General features: G+C 38.6%; 1 protein-coding gene across 13 annotated transcripts in view; it reads right to left on the reverse strand.

Moving 5' to 3' along the window:
* The window catches only part of LOC114654314 (IQ motif and SEC7 domain-containing protein 3-like), a 782,842-nt gene that overhangs the window by 73,150 nt on the left and 691,586 nt on the right, over window positions 1–18,106 (reverse strand). For all 13 annotated transcript variants that reach the window (XM_051930709.1, XM_051930707.1, XM_051930705.1 and 10 more), the window contains 2 exons: window positions 11,735–11,860; window positions 5,785–5,884 (listed from right to left, as the gene is read on the reverse strand). In XM_051930709.1, the coding sequence (XP_051786669.1) occupies window positions 5,785–5,884; window positions 11,735–11,860 (226 nt within the window). The remainder of the gene's footprint in view (window positions 1–5,784; window positions 5,885–11,734; window positions 11,861–18,106) is intronic.

Genomic DNA, 18,106 nt, shown 5'->3' on the forward strand with positions numbered 1-18,106 from the left:
TGTGTGTGTGTGTGTGTGTGTGTGTGCACGCACGGGCGTGTGTGCTGTGATTTGCGAGTCCCCGTCTTGCACCCCAAACATGAAGCTGAGTCGCAGTACTTTAGCAACACCAGTTTTATTTAGCTTGAAACAGCAACAGCGCGGTTATTTATTGTAGCGGGATCTGCCGCTCTCCTATACACAGACACAGCACTCAGGCAGGGTCGTGGCAAAGTAGTACTGTGCCCTGCGCATTTACTGTATAATGTTCCTTGTTCCTTGTATCACCCATTGACGGCAAGTGCTTATAGCATGTCCGAGATCTTTTTGGATTCGCTTTTATGGCGAACTGCTAAAGCGCTGGGAGACTGCGATTGCTTTGGGATGCTCTTCCACATGTTGTCCCATTGGGTGGAATCCCACAAGAGTTTAGAAACTCCAGCCATGATTCTTTTCAAAGGTAAAGTGCAGGTTAATTTGTTTTATGTATTTTTTACTTAATATTTTGTATTAATCATTTTTATATGAATAGTTTTGGGTTGTGGAACGAATCATCTGAGTTTCCATTATTTCTTATGGGGAAATTCACTTTGATATACGAGTGCTTTGGACTGCGAGCACGTTTCTCTCGCAAACCGAGATTCCACTGTACATATATATACAGTATATACACACACACACAGGGGGGGTCAAAATTATGTTAACATTTGAATGGCGGAAACAATTTATTCACAAAACATACTTATTATATGCAAGATGATTTACAGGAATGTCTCAACCTGTTTGCCATCATGTTCAACACACAAAAACCAACGAGCAACAATACCATTTAAAGCCCGGACACACATTTTGCAGGGAATAGATGATACCACAATCCGTATTCTGTACTTCAGGTCATTGATATTACAAACTTTCCTGCTATACATGCACTCCTTCACCGTACCCCATAACCAGAAATCACAGGGTGTCAAATCAGGGGAGTGTGGAGGCCATGGCAATGGTCCACCACGACCTATCCATTGACCTGGAAAGGTGTGGTCAAGGTAAAAATAATTAGTGTTAACATAATTTTGACTCACCCTGTATATACCGTGTTTCCCCGAAAATAAGACAGTGTCTTATATTAATTTTAGGTCCAATAAATGCACTAGGGCTTATTTTCGGGTAGGTCTTATTTTTATTGAAGTTCAAAAAAGTAAAGTACATTTATTCCTGTTCAACAATTATACGGTACAAACTACTGGTACGTTAACGCCTGTTCAACAATCAAATCAACATGTACAGTATTCATGTTCTACAAACTACTGTACGAGGGGGTACCCAAAAGAATCCACAATAGCACCGTGCTAGATGGAGCCCCCGGAGCACACATCTCCCCCGCCATGGCAGGCAAGCATAGAACAACTTACTCCGAGGTAGTGCCCCAAGTTTCAACCCCGTCTTCTGTAGTTCTTGATCCCTGCAGTCAGTGCGCGGCTGCGAACCCCCACCTCCCGCCGGGCAAAAATGCCGCACCCCACTCCTTCCCAAATGAGAAAAGATTTTTCTCGCCTAAAAAAGGGTGAAATGCAGCACCCCTCCCCAGCAGGAAACAAAAGCCCATAGCCGCACGCCGACCACAAAGAACGAGAAGAAGCAAAAAACGAGGTTGAAAGCTATTCCACACTCACCCACCGCAGCAGGAAAAATGTGCACCCCAAAAGCCCAGGCCAGTGCAGCGCTACCGGTATTACGGACTCCCTTGGGCACCTATGTTAACTCCCTTTTTTGGGCACCTATGTTAACTCCCTTTTTTGTACTCAACAGAGTAGCTCTTTCTTTTTGCACTCATTTTGTCTGGGGGTAAAAATATTTTTCCGATGTAATGCTGGATTTACTCTTTTAACTACTTGTAAAAGCGCCTTACCTTGTAACCAGGGCAGCTTCTAGGCTAAATACGGTACCTTTCAGGACAGATGCAAAAACGGCGGATTAGTGGTAGGTCTTATTTTCGGGGGAGGGCTTATATTAACGTTACATTATAAATTAATGCTAGGTCTTACTTTCGGGGAAACACGGTATTAGGCATTCACCTAGGGCACAACTCATAAATGGTGGGGTGTGGGATTGAACCCAGCCACACAGGTTAGCTACCGAACAGTCGGTTGGCACACAAATAAGCTTGGCCTAGGGCACAAAATAAACTAGCACTGGTACTGCATATACGTTGTCACACATGTGCTCTTGGGAAGCAGTCTACGGTCTTAACTGGGATTAAAACGCAGAGGCAGGTGTTGATAAATGGTACTAATGCCTTTTCTCCCTCTTCCACAGTCCACCAGAAGGGAAAACCAATTAGGACACCACCCACTTCTGCTTCTTCTTCATGCCCTCCCTCCCCTTCCTGTTATTCACCTAAATAAAAACCCAAGTATTCATACTGTTCATCGGACTGTATTCTGACTCAGTCTTATATGATATCTCGCTGTTTTTTTTTTTTTGCTTGTTACCACAGTATATGGAGTGGACTCCCCAAACCTTTATCTTTGTTGTTTGTATTTTTTTTACAGCGTATACGTGAGACGCATAGACACAGTTTATATAAATATATATACAGTGCATCCAGAAAGTATTCAGAGCGCATCACTTTTTACACATTTTGTTATGTTACAGCCTTATTCCAAAATGGATTAAATTCATTTTTTTCCTCAGAATTCTACACACAACACCCCATAATGACAATGTGAAAAAAGTTTACTTGAGGTTTTTGCAAATTTATTAAAAATAAAAAAAACTGAGAAATCACATGTACATAAGTATTCACAAAGTATTCAATATTTTGTCGATGCACCTTTGGCAGAAATTACAGCCTCAAGTCTTTTTGAATATGATGCAACAAGCTTGGCACACCTATCCTTGGCCAGTTTTGCCCATTCCTCTTTGCAGCACCTCTCAAGCTCCATCAGGTTGGATGGGAAGCATCGGTGCACAGCCATTTTAAGATCTCTCCAGAGATATTCAATCGGATTCAAGTCTGGGCTCTGGCTGGGCCACTCAAGGACATTCATAGAGTTGTCCTGAAGCCACTTCTTTGATATCTTGGCTGTGTGCTTAGGGTTGTTGTCCTGCTGAAAGATGAACCTTCACCCCAGTCTGAGGTCAAGAGCGCTCTGGAGCAGGTTTTCATCCAGGATGTCTCTATACATTGCTGCAGTCATCTTTCCCTTTATCCTGACTAGTCTCCCAGTTCGTGCCACTGAAAAACATCCCCACAGCATGATGCTGCCACCACCATGCTTCACTGTAGGGATGGTGCAAGGTTTCCTCCAAACGTGACGCCTGGCATTCACACCAAAGAGTTCAATCTTTGTCTCATCAGACCAGAGAATTTTCTTTGTCATGGTCTGAGAGTCCTTCAAGTGCTTTTTGGCAAACTCCAGGCGGGCTGCCATGTGCCTTTTACTAAGGAGTGGCTTCCGTCTGGCCACTCTACCATACATGCCTGATTGGTGGATAGCTGCAGAGATGGTTGTCCTTCTGGAAGGTTCTCCTCTCTCCACAGAGGACCTCTGGAGCTCTGACAGAGTGACCATCAGGTTCTTGGTCACCTCCCTGACTAAGGCCTTTCTCCCCCGCTCACTCAGTTTAGATGGCAGGCCAGCTCTAGGAAGAGTCCTGGTGGTTTTGAACTTCTTCCAGTTACGGATGATGGAGGCCACTGTGCTCATTGAGACCTTCAAAGCAGCAGAAATGTTTCTGTAACCTTCCCCAGATTTGTGCCTCGAGACAATCCTGTCTCAGAGGTCTACAGACAATTCCTTTAACTTCATGCTTGGTTTGTGTTCTGACATGAACTGTCAACTGTGGGACCTTATATAGACAGGTGTGTGCCTTTCCAAATCATGTCCAGTCAACTGAATTTATCACAGGTGGACTCCAATTAAGCTGCAGAAACATCTCAAGGATGATCAGGGGAAACAGGATGCACCTGAGCTCAATTTCGAGCTTCACGGCAAAAGCTGTGAATACTTATGTACATGTGCTTTCTCAATTTTTTTATTTTTAATACATTTTTTCGCATTGTCATTATGGGGTGTTGTGTGTAGAATTCTGAGGAAAAAAATGAATTTAATCCATTTTGGAATAAGGCTGTAACATAACAAAATGTGGAAAAAGTGATGCGCTGTGAATACTTTCCGGATGCACTGTATATATACTAGGGGGCTTTTCCCCCTGCTTGCTTTGCAAGCCAACCCCCTCCCCCCGCGCCAGCCACTTCGCATCTCTGCCGCTCGTGTTGTGAAGGGGGTGGCTGAACGCACGCTTTGGAGATGCGGACGGATCACCTGCTTGCTTACTGCTCCTCCAGCCGTGCTGCTCGTTCTGCTTCTCGCGATGTGCGTTAATCATTTCAAAGCCTGTACAGCAGCTGTCCTCGCTTCGCTTGCTTACCTAGCCCCCTCCCAAGCGCCTGCCACTTCAGCTCTCTGCTGCTCATGTTGTGAGGGGGGGGGGGGCTGAACGCACACTAAGGAGATGCAGACAGATCAGCTGCTGTCTTTCTGGTCCTGCTGCCGAGCTGCGTGTTCTGCTTGTTGCGCAGGATATCCGGGCTGATTATTACTTTCCTTATTTTCTGAATTTGCACATAGATTATTATTGTTCTCTTGTGCATCCTTTTTTGCCTCCTATTCTCTCCAACACTTTTGTGTCTATTTTTGACGCGTTGCTCTTTCTTCTTCGTTTAGTTGTTCACGTGCCATCTGGAATGTATAACATTTTTAAGAGCTGGGAGCACATGAAGTGTGTCTGCCAAAAGCATTCCAACAACTGCGAGATTAAATGTCCATGAACTTGTTTTAAATTGTTTGTAAGTAGGGCGTGATATGCAGAAGTCACCGTCTCACTGGTCTTGCTTCCTAAGGTTGTAATGTCTAGTCTTGCATGAAGTCAAAGTGTCTCTCTTAGATGATCATGTCTCGACCAAAGATTTTTTTATATAATATATATATATATGTATACCAGTAATGGCGCACTGCACATTACACTTGACTTGACTTATAGTCAAGCACCGCACGGCCGCCCTGCTGGCTGCTGCTGAGAGTTGATTCTACAATAAAATAAAATAAAAAGATGAATAACCTTGGAGGTCAATCATCACCCCGAAAGCGGGCAGTGGAGGTCACGTAGTATATGTGTTTCAAATTTCAGATCAATTGGTCAAATGGTTTAAGAGCTACAAGTGATTTAAAATCCTGGACAGACAAATAAACATTCACGGTAGGCTATTATATATAAAGATATATATATATACGCATGTATACAGTATGATCATAGTTCTGCCTGCAACACACTCCACTCTCTGGTTGGAACAGAATATTGTCCGGTTCTTTAACTTCTGTAACCTTAAATGTAATTGAAATAATACAGTTATGCTGTGAAATTAACTTCTTCCAAAGTAACATAATTGCCTAAGAAAAGCTGTCTAAAGTTATTCAGAAGGTTAATTAAAACATTAACATAGTTTTGAAAGGCCACTGTGGCCTAAAAGCATCATTAGCTTGGAAAAAATCATTTGTAAAAAATATTTTGTAAAACATTAGCAATTGCAAATAAAAAAAACTATTTGTATCTATTGTTTCTGCAGTTTGTTCTAGTAGTTTATATAATTAATTAGTTTAATTCATTCCTGGAATACAGTTTTGTGACTCTAAAGTATAACTCTAAAAATACAATCATAAATATTAAAGAAAATCACATATTTTCATTAGGAACTGATTGGGTATTGTACATTTGTAGAGAAAGTAGTAAAAGCTTTTTACATACATTCATTTTCAAACAGATGAAATTGCATTCCTAGAAGACCCACAGCTTTGCAAAAAGTGTAAGTAGCTGAACTTTTCTTCTTTGGACATAGCTTTAGAATCTACAAAAAGGAAATTGTGTAAGTATTAAAAATATTAAAAACACAGGCACCAACATACCTACTATTTTTACAATGCTATTTACTCACAAAACTATTAACATTATATTATAAGTTTAAACAATGTGCTTCATACACAACACAAGAAAAAAAAAGTCATAAAAATAAATCAGTACCTTACTATGTAGTAAGTGTCCTGTATAATACATTATTGCCATATTGGTGAAAATGTTGCCAATATCACAGGCATCACCATATTAATTAAGCAATGCATTGTATTGTAGCCACTGGTAAAAGAGATAGTGTGAGTGGAATGTGGTGTCTAAAAGATTCCCTTATTAACCAAGTTATGTAAACATAGCTGAAGCAGAAGCATTGACAACTTATGAAATATATTGTTACAACTGATCTATTAGACTAGATCATTCATTCTTCATGTAACATGCTGTTTGGTGTACCAAGAAGCCTTTAGGTCTTCTGCCTTGGCAGGCACCAATAGGGGCATTGTAACTACATGCTCTTAGCACTTTTAAATGGCACCTCTCAAACTGGAAAAACATTTGTTTTGCTTCATGGATCTCCAGTATCACTGAGCTTCTTTTACTAAGCATGAGCATCATTTTGGTCATTTATATTCATGACCTCTTTCTTTAAGTCACTATCCAGAAAGTAATTCCTAAAGTGGAGGAAGGGGATTAGTAGATCAACTGGAATAACTGGAGTTTTATCTAAGAGCTTACCTCCTACTTCATTACAAACCCCAGGTACAATGCCCACTTTACTGGTCAGTGTCACAAACAACTATCTTGAGATACCTGAATATCTCCACTTGGGGGAGCTGCTTATCCCCGTAACTGAAGAGGAAGAGCCACTCCGTTCTGGGAAAGGATCATTACCTGTGATTTGGAGGTGCTGATTCTCATCCCAGCCTCCTCATACTCAGATGAAAATGTCTCCAGTGAATACTACACACCCCAGTGGGATGAAGCTGATAATACAACATTATCTTCAACAGCGAGTACATTCTTAGTGCCCAAATTATATACTCTCCAATTCTTGCCTGTACCTTGAGCCTTGATAGCCTGTCCTTAAAAATCCAAACCAGCACTGGAAACCATACAATTCCTTGGCAGAAACCAGTGCCCATATTGAACTTAAAACCAAGTATGCAAGCAGAACTCTCCCTGTGCAAAGTGACTGAATGTCACACAGCAGTGACTCCAGAACCCCATACTCTTTAAAAGATATTGTAAGAGCCAATCTTCAAAAGTTAATGCTTAAAGTCTTCATTTTTTTTTTGTTATAAATTGATCTATTTGTATGGAATGATTACAATAAAATTAATAAATAAAATTAAAAAAAAAAAAAAGATATTGTAAGAGCCACTCTTCAAAAGTTAATGCTTAAAGTCTTCAATTTTTTTTTGTTATAAATTGATCTATTTGTATGGAATGATTACAATAAAATTAATAAATAAAATTTAAAAAAAAAGATATTGTAAGAGCCAATCTTCAAAAGTTAATGCTTAAAGTTAAATTCATATAGTGTTTGACTCCTATAGAAGAATAGCTATTAGAATATGGTATAGTCTTTTACCCCCTGTAAGTTAATATGAGATAGAACTTTCTTGCTATATCTACAATACAGTGTGTTCATTGGGTCAGTCGTTGTTTATAATGCATTTTTTTTATTTTATAGGGGCACTTTACATTAGCAGCAAAATTCAAAGTGCAACATAAAAAGATTAAACAAAGGCAAAGCAACAATAATTATAGCATTCTTGTTAATATGCTTTCATAAATAGAAAAGTCTTTAGCTGTTTTTTAAAACAGCCCACAATCTGCTGTGTTCTTAGGCTCTCTGGTAGGGCATTCCAGAGCCGTGGAGCAGCGGCTGCAAAGGCTCCGTCACCCATTGTATGAAGTTTGGTCACAGGGGGGGCGAAGGCGGTAGGTATTTGTAAAATGGAGGTTTCTTGTAGTGGATTGTAATATAAGGAGTTCTTTAAGATATTGTGGAGCATTTCCATGGATACACTGGTGAGTGAACAAACAGAGTTTGTATTCGATACGGAGATGGATAGGAAGCCAATGAAGTGACCGAAGGATTGGTGAGATATGTTCATATTTCCGCACCCTCATCAGGATTCTTGCAGCACTATTTTGAATTTGTTGGAGCTTTTGAAGGCTCTTGTTGGGTATCCCGATGAGGAGTGTATTACAACAGTCCAGTCTGGATGAGACAAAGGCATGAACCAGCTTTTCAGCATCACAGAGGAAGAGGTAGGGACAGAGTTTGGCTATGTTTCGGAGATGAAGGAATGCAATTTTACAAAGGTGATGGATATGTATATCAAATGACAGATAAGAGTCTAACTTGACACCCAGATTTGTAACAGAAGGGTAGAGGGTAATGGTACGGTCAGAAAAGGAAATACAATTTACAGAGGAACGAAGTTGATGGGGGGTGCCAATTAAAAGAGCTTAACTGTTAACTGTTTAGAATAGGTCCCAGTGGTAGCAGGGACTGAAAGACCCATTTACAGTATGAAAAAAAACTGGAGAGTGCCTGTTTGCTGAAGGATTCATATTACCCCAGTGAACTGTCTGAAAATGCCACATAGAACTGTGATCAAGACTCACCTCTAATAAGGTCTGGTCTGTATAAAACGTCAGTCAGGTGACAGGCAAGAGTGAGATTAATGCAGGCATACGTATACTGTACAAGATACTACCAATATAGAGACACCATCTTAAATAAAAGACAGAAATCCAAAACTCTTGGGCTCACACTGTTCTCACCTCCAATGGGAGGCATATTTTTAGGTTTTAGGCAAAAGGGTCAAACATAAATTTACTACTAAGTGAAGAACTGCTGTGTCTTGATTTCCAGAATGGATGTTTTTTTTTAAAAAAAGAAAATAAATATGAAATATAATATCACTAGGGGGCTCTGCCCCCTGCTCGCTTCGCTCGCCAACCCCTGGTGTTGGGAAATTACAAAGAGCGTGATGTATGAATGAGATATAGCATAGTGTGAAGGTGTAGATGACGCAGATAGGAAGCAAACAATAAAGTGTTTGGCACAGTGTAAAGGTTTATTGGAAAATTTCTTTGTAAACAACATTAGTAGTAAAGATGGTGTCTTGTCCTTGAATGAGTTTTCCTTGGCATGGAGCATTTACGACCTTAACTTTAACGTCAGATGAACGTCAAAGTTGTGAGAAGGCCACATAAAGTTGTCCATGTACAAAAACGGGCTCAGATAGGTAGATGGCAACCTTGTGCATGGTTTGTCCTTGTGATTTGTTGATGGTCATGGCAAAGGCAGGTTTAATGGGGAATTGTTTCTGTTTAAGTGTAAAAGGTAATTCCAGGTCAGAACTTGTAAGGTCAATTTTAGGAATTACAACAGTATTGTTAGCATGTGATCCTGTAAGAACTGTTGCTTGAATAACATTGTGTGTTATGGTGTAGACGACTAAACGTGTACTATTGCATAAACCCTGTTTAGTGTTAAGGTTTCTTAATAGCATGAGTATTGTTCCGTTTTTAAGGCTAAGACTGTGTTGTGGTAATCCGGCTGGGTTAATAGTGTTCAAATACGCTAAGGGGAAATTAAGATGGTCATTGTCGTCATCAGAGTCAACTTTGTCAGAGCTTAGAAAGAGGTGTGACTCTCCAGGAAGTAATGAAATGACCTGGTTATTAATGTGATCAACAGTAATATTTTTTGGACATAATATACTTCGTTGTGTTAAAAGGGGCATTTGATCTAATGAGACCGCTGTTCCAAATATCTCCGTAAGTAAGTCGTCGCAGATGAAGGGTTGAGGAATTGTAATAATATCTGGGTGAAGTCCATTTGTATTGGTGAGTATACAATGTTCTAGTTGTAATAACCAATTGTTATATTCGGGATCTGGAAATCGCATGTTTTGTACCAAGTGTATCTTTAGAAAGCAATGCCAAAATGTTCCGCGGTTTTAGAAGCGCGCCGAGGTGAATTTTTTTGTTTGATGCGGGTTCGTGTTTGTGGTCCCGTTACTCGAGCCGTCTAGTTTTGTATCCGTGATCGTGAATTGATGACTTGTTTGATCTTTATCGTTAGGAATATGGATAAGTAATAAGTAGGATCGAACTCACTGTTAATATGCGGACTGTTCGTTTCTTCGTATTATCACCAATCAGGTCTTGCGCCTGTATATGTATTGTAGTTCGGTCTCGTGTTGTTTATATGACGTCGTCGCGTATTTTAAGGTGGACTGAATAATAGCTGAGCGCATGGCATGTGGAGCAATAGGTAAGCACTGTCTAAAATCTACTCCTAATAAAAGTACCTTTCCTCCAAAGGGAATATTATTATTCATCAACGCAATGCCAATTGTCCGCGTATTTTAAGGTGGACTGAACAATAGCTGAGCGCATTGTAAGTGGAGTAATAGTTAAGCACTGTCTAAAATCTCCTCCTAATAAAAGTACCTTTCCCGCAAAGGGAATATTATTATTCATCAACGTTTGTAGAAGTTTATCAATGGTGTTGAGTAAGTGACTGGATGCCATTGTACATTCATCTATAATTAATAGTGTGGCAAGACGGATGTCACGTGCATTGTTACTGTGCATTGTCATAGTGGATACCGATGTTTCTGTGATTGGGACCGGTATTTGGAATAAGGAGTGACATGTGTTTTTGGAGCCGAGACATTTTTTCTTCCGCGGTTTCAGAAGCGCTTTGTAGGTGCCAACGTGATTTGTGCATATTTGCGTTCTTGATTTGTTTCAGGGTGCACTGTTCCAATGCGATGTAATATTTGTCCACATACGCGAAAGCAGTATGGGTCATTGCCTTTTGGTGACCTGATATTTACTCCGGTAGATGCAAAATCAAATGAACTATTGTAGGATGTAATGCAGTTCATAAAGTTTTTACTTTCAGGTACTTCGTTAGTTAGAAGCTTCTGTAGATATGCAGGATATGAATGTAAAAGAGGCAGTGTAATTTGACTTTTTTGACAACAACGTGTAAATTCATTACTTGTATTGTCATTTGTTTCTTCAGGGAAGTTAAGTGAATGACAATGATTGCAAATGACATTCATTAATCCCAATGAATTTTCATGAAAAGTGGACTTATTATTGAACGCGCTGTCAGCTAACTGGCGCAATCATTAGTGTGGTCGTGGGTCTGAATCGTCCTTTTTGTGTACGTTTCGCGTGCTATGTCCGTAGTCTGTCCCGTTTCGTGTCCAATGGGCTTTGTGTGGCGCTCGCGGCTTGTTTTTTTTGTGTGCTGGGGGCTTGTTGCCTGAGTTTTTATTTCTGTTAGTGGAGGGGGTGTTTGTGTGTCGTGGGGCTGAATCGTCCTTTTTGTGTGCGAACCGTTTCGTGTGCTATGTGTGCCTGCATGTGACTCCTTTGTTTTTGGTGTCCTAGGGGCGCGTGGCCTCATTTCTTATTTCAGTTACTGGAGGGGGGCTTTGGGTGTCGTGGGTCTCAATCCTCTTCTTTGTGTGTGTCCCGTTTCGTGTGCAATGGCTTCGTGCGTTTACGTTGCATTCCATCCGGCCGGTTTCCATTGCTTGTGGGGGGGGGGGGGGGGTTTGTGGGGCGCCTGCGCAGTACGTCTTTTGTGGCCACAGCCCATGGCCGGATGTCCCTGCGTCCATCCGGTTTAGCATTCTCAGTTAGTAATATGGATGGTACTGGAAAAAAACTACATTTGAATGAATTTGCGCCTAGTAGACTTTAAAAGAAAAATAAAACCAAAAAGAAAGATGACTCTAGATTTTAAAAAAATGTAATATTGTATAACTGTGGGATAAAATATTGACAGAAAAAATATGTCACCTACCACCAACAAGTCATTAAACAGGAACACTTCTCGTTGATGAGCCGCCTGTTTCTGGGCCTTGTTAATGTCTGAAACCTCGAAAAGACGACTGCAGCAAACTAATCTCCGGTGAGGAACTGATAGCACCTGAAAGAACAAATACAGAGAAAGAGAAGAATTTGAATATAATCACTATTTTGATTATATCTTTATTTCTTATGATATTTCATTTTCTACTCATAGTCTATCAGATAATATTTTCTTATTAGTAAGTACTATAAACGTGTTATTTTGATGATTAATGTAGCAAACTAAATTTGTAGCATATAATCACAAGTTCAAATTGTCAAACAAAATAAGAAAATGAAGTGTATTAAATATGAAAAGCAATGCATTAAGTTAATCTAAGTCACCATTACCAATAAAAAAACTAATTTATTAGCAGACTTGCTAAGCAATTTCTGGCTTCAGCAATGATAATAGGAAAAAGTTGCAGACAAATAAATAAATTCGTAAACAACCCCAAATTGGTTCATTACAAATGTGACTGGTGACAGAGTCTTCAATTTGGACTAAGTCAAATTAAACCAATACTCCTTCAGAGTTTCAAAGCAAAGATTTAGCTTCAAACCTAGGTAAGATTTTAGAAATGGCTCAAACTGATATCATTGGGGTTCTCTTTATAGTTGCCATTCTAAGCCAGTCATTCACCTTCAACCAATCAAGTTTAAACTTAGCCTTCTAGATGGTAAGTCAGGGACTATATGTTTGTAGGCACACAATATGACATTTGTATATGCCAGTTTTTTAAAATCTTCTTACGTTATGAATTTAAATAATGAAAGATTTTTTTCCCGCCAAACTCACAGGATTTTGCTTGCATTTCTGTGAATTACAAAAAAAGGGTTTCTGTCTTCTAAATGGGGGATTTTGTACTCTTTCTGATGTCACAGGGTGACTTTAAAGACTTTAGTGTTTACAGTATCATCTTCAGATTTTTGAAACTGTTAATGGGCGATATGTAATGTGTTTATTTGTCTCTTTGTAATGACAGCAATAGGATGCTTTTTCATGTTTGTTTACCTGGTTACATATTAAATAATTTTTAAAAAATAACAGCATTAAATTGAAGGTGTTACAAACTAACAACACTTAAAACCTGTATACAAGAAGTAAAAATAAAATATCACAGTATACAACATAAATAGCACACCAAAACAAACAGACTGCAGTAGAAAAGTAAGGCATTCAGCAGTATAAGCTATCATGGAAGTTCTTTTTAAATTGTGGGTCCAAACTTTGTAACACATGAAAAGCAAAATAGCCAGCTGTCTACACCAGTGCTTTATTAATGCAAATCCATTAGTTCTTCCATCTTGAGATGTTTAAAACTAAGCTGTTTTTACAAGAAAGTAGATATTTCAAAGGATTTCCATGCCATTCCAACAAATTTCCCCAAATACAAGTGCCATTCTCTTTATCTTTGTGGATAATGTGTTGTAACGCAAATGATTGGAATTACTGTGTTAAGAACTCTTGTTTGGAATCAGCTCTCAGTAGGCCTCTATACAACGATGGTGGCGACTATTCATTCACTTTCTAGTGGTTATTGGTACATTTTTCCTTCATTGTTTTGGCCTTGTTCTGCTTTCTAGTAACATCTTTGTTTACTTTTTTTGTTTATCATTTTACCTCACCTTTATTTTGTAAAACTTCATAGCATGGACAGCATTTAGATGGCAGTTTGTGGCAAACAAGCAAAAGTGAACAATAGAAAATACTATTGTTTGAATTTTGTTTTAATGCAAAAGAAAGGAAAAAATAAACACCGTTCGATTTTTTTCTGTTAATATGAAAGAAAACCTGTATTTGGGAATCAATGACTTTTGTTTGTGACTTCCTTGGTTCAAATCATTTTTTTTAACAGTTAGAACCCTGGACTAAGTAGAGGTTCCACAAAAAAGATTTAGGACTATTTGTTTTGTTTCCTTGCCTTGGGCGTGCCTGTAAGTTGTGGCATTGCCTATGGGTCCAACATACTGCAGTTTTGTGACTACAGTTGACCAACTTCTCAGTTGCTGTGCTGTTTTCATCCAGTTAGTTGCCAATAAGATGACATTTGTTTTGTGTCTTTTGTGTCTTAAGATCATGCCCTTCTTCAAAAGGACACAGGTGGAAACCTCACTCCGAGGATGGCTGGGGGTGCCTGGCTGATTGTGAAGGAACATGAGAGTGTGTGTGTCAGTCAAATGCCTGATTAATTCCTAGGAGGGCACAGCGTGTTCACACCTGTGCCCTGTTAGGTGCGCTAGAATTAAAGGAGAATGCATGGGACAGAAAGGGGAAGATTGAGAGAAACAAAAGATGGAAGAAGGAGGGTTAAAGAAGGAGACAGAAGCAGACAGGAAGATGGGAGGGAGAGCTGGTGCAAGAAGGAATTTGTGAGTGAGAGAGCAGGTAAGAGAGGAGGCAGGCAACCCTCAAAGGAGCGGTTGGCCAACGCTCAGGGGCTGTAGATGAGGATCGCTCCAACTGAGCAATTCAGGGAGCTGGAATGATAAGGTGGTGCAGGCAACTCTCTGCAGAAGTCCAAGAAGGCAGTAGGAGTTGGAGAGGTTTGGATGGTGAGCCTTGCTGCTGGAGTCATGAACAGAAAGGAACTAAGCCTGGGTCTGGATTGGGAGCCCCACTGTTGAGCCATGGAGCAGCAGAGACCTGGACCCACCATTTAAGAGAGATGTCTGTGCCTGCTGGTTTGGCATTTACTCCTCCTGCAAGGTCCTGTCAGGATAAGGGGAGGAGACGGAAAAATAAAGGGATTTTTAAAAGAACAGTTTCCTTGCCTATGAGATTTTGATCTTATTTTAAGGAATATTTATCGGATTGATGTTAAACTCCACAAATGTACTTCATTTTTACAGTTAGGTTTGGATTGATTTTAATAAAAGCACTGATTCATTTTTGCACTGACCCCCTTGCTATGTGTGTTGTGTCCTTATTTGTCTGGCACATCCCTTGGGTACGCTATCAGCTGAAGCGGGTTCAAGAGGTTCCCCGAAAGGACCCGGCAGCATGGGGCTGACCCACACTGTCACAAGATCTGCATATAAAATATTTCCATGGAATGGTACCATTTAAAATAATTATGCGATTACCACATTTTTCATGAGTATTAGAAAAATCATTTCATATGGCTGGTCACTGAACCTAGTTAATAAAGTAAGTAGACAAGATGAAGAAAAGCCTTATCTCATTTATACAGTAGATTTATGAGCAGGAAAAAAACAGTTTAACCTCTGTATTTGTTACTTTTAGCTTTATCTGTACTATACATATTTGGCTTGCTTAGATTACATATTCACAATTTATCCTCCTGATTAATGAGACATATTGACTTTTATAGTCAATATATTTGTTATGTCATGTCTAATCAGAGATCTTTGCCATTTGTGCTTCTCTTCAGTAGCATTTGCAAGAAAGGCAAATTAGCCACAATATTTTTGAAGATGACTTGTTAATTGCATGGCGGCTTAGATGTGCTGCTTCTTAAGTACTCAAATATAGTTCAAGATCTTAAGAAGTAAGAAGCTTTTCCACTTAAGATGTATTACATGTTTATATAACTGACTAAAAGACCATTAAGTGGAGCAACAAATTAGCATTTGATTTTTGATTTAACCATTTTAGAATAAAAATAATACCTGAAAAAAGAAAGTTGAATGCAACTTTGACAGAGGCCGTGCAGCTATGAATACATGTATAATTTATTATTAATACTTTTCAGCTAACTAGAGCAAAGATGCAAAATATAAAATTTAATTAACAACCTTATGATATGGTTTCTACTGACACACAGCTATATAAATTGTATTTTCCTTCTATTTAAGTTTAAAATTATATAATTTATTTTAAATGTAATTCTGAATGTTGGGTGTTAACTAACACTTACTTTTTATTTTGTGAGATTGCTGTTCCTTTTTTTGGATGAAATTGTCTCGTAGGCTTTAAAAGCTGTGCTGAATAACTTATAAAGGGTGTATTGGTCTCCTTGAAATAAAATTAAACAAATTCAAATAAAAAACAAAACATAATTGAATTGGTCAATATGGTTGAGTCATAATTGCTAGGTTATAAGCATTGCTCTGTCAGTATAGCAGTTACCTACTCTCTCCCCAATTCAGTTGTCAAAACTAACAACAACCATGGCAGCGTGGCAGTGTGTGCAGCCGAAAACATCCTATAAAATGGTGGCACTTTTACATCACAAAAACAAAACTCTTTTAAATAACAACAGTCTTCAATTCTTGGATCATTTTTTTTGTTTGTTTCTTTTCTTAACTCTGCCAGAACAATAAACAGTACAACCTTGGCCATATGAAATAAGAGTAAAAGGGTGATGCCTGCAAATCAGATTTCATTAGAAAATGGCACCAAATATCATCATAATGATAAAAGTAAATAATAACACTAAAAATGCAACTAAAGCTAAAAGTGTCAATTGTATTGGCATTATTTTGGAGCAGTGTATATTGTGTGCTGTAGACATTAAGAGTAAAAATGCCCACAAAACTTAAAATTCACCTACAGAGTCATCACATATTGGCCTACAACCTGTATCTGTACAAAGAAAAAGAAAGGTTGAAAATTGGCATCATTCACAGCGTACGTTCCAGTTCAACTCCATATAATGCAAGACATTGTGCTTGACAAGGGCAGCAGCTTGAAGAACAAACTCGACTGAACACAACAAAAATGCTGAACTGCCTCATGCAGAAGGCTTTGTGACAAGCAATGGTTCAGAAAATTAGCTATTTCTCTCAGTCTCAGATTCATAAAATGCCATGTGCTACATGAGGAAAAGTTATGATGGGACTGTAGAAAAATGAAATGTGCATTTGAGAAAGAACTATTCCTCTCAATTATATTTTGTAATATTATACTACTTCAGCCATTTTCTTTTTGCTTTATTCTGGTTAAAATTGCATTGATAATTTTGTTCAGCACAAATGATCCAAAATACTGTACAAACAACTTATAAAATTGTTTATACAGTATCTGTTTTTGCTTGTTTTTAACAGGACATACCCACAAGCACTTACTAACATTAAACAAATATTATATCCAAACCCACCAAATCTAAAGTTCTATCTGACTGTGACACAATTTTAACTCCATAATAACTCTTTAACTATACCATCCATCCATCCATTATCCAACCCGCTATATCCTAACTACAGGGTCATGGGGTATGCTGGAGCCAATCCCAGCCAACACCATAAATGCTAAAACTGAAACTAGTATATAAAAATATAAATGTCTTTGTTAAATAAAAACTAAACTAAAGTGAAAAACACATCATGAAAAATAACTAAATCTAAACTGAATTTCCAAGTGAAATGTAAAAACTAGCATAAAATGGCAAAACTATTATAACCTTAGAACATACTGTAGGTTTATTAGTTCATGTTGGACAGCATGAGCACTTTTTTTCTTTTAACCATCAGGAAGAATTTCAAGTCTACAGGTCAATGGTATATAATGAGAATTAACCTCTGGTAAAAAACATGTCTTCTACAGAAAAGGTGTCAGATTTCACTATGTGCATTTCATTTTTAAGTTTGGAAAATATGATCAAATTTGCTGTTTTTATTTGTACATTCCACTCAGATTAGATTCATTGTCGGATTTTGTTAACTCTTTGCTCTTGATTTTCATAATCAGGTATTTGTAAGATAATGTTTTCTTCATTTTGCAGTTGATGATTAATCAAAAAGCAGAATGAGATCATTATGAATATGATCATTACATGTGAATCAGCTGTTGATTCCCGAAAACACTGCACTTAAAGCATCCTGATTGAAATATTAAACTGTTTCTACAACATATTTGCTAGGTTTTATTTGGACTTAATACTTTTGGTGACAGCACCATGTTAGACAGATTCATTTGTGCCTTTTGCAACACATTGGACTGACAGACATGAGCCCTCAGAAAAAACTGGCCATTGGCTAAAGTGAATGATATTCATTTGATACAGACAGCCAATATATCAACATTGAAGTGATCATTTTAACAGCCTACCGCTCCTATAAATTGCTGTAAATAACTTTGATGATTGTGACTTAAAAAGTGTGAATTTAGTTAGCCTAGATATTCAGCAAAGAAAAATGACTTATGTATTGTCCAACATGTGATCATTCTACTGGCTTTACAGGGACCACTTAAAGGGGCCTTAGGGAGCAGCATGTGTTGGAGCATTCTATGTCCACAGATGCACCTGTCCCAGAAGAAGTCTGTTAATCCCAACAAAGCTTTGTCCCATCCGCCCACCTCTTCATTCCATCAGAGGATACAACACCAACACTCATTCTGCTGTCTGAAGACTGAAAGAAT

The sequence above is a fragment of the Erpetoichthys calabaricus genome, chromosome 1 (genome assembly GCF_900747795.2).
Source record: "Erpetoichthys calabaricus chromosome 1, fErpCal1.3, whole genome shotgun sequence".
Taxonomy (NCBI): Eukaryota; Metazoa; Chordata; class Cladistia; order Polypteriformes; family Polypteridae; genus Erpetoichthys; species Erpetoichthys calabaricus.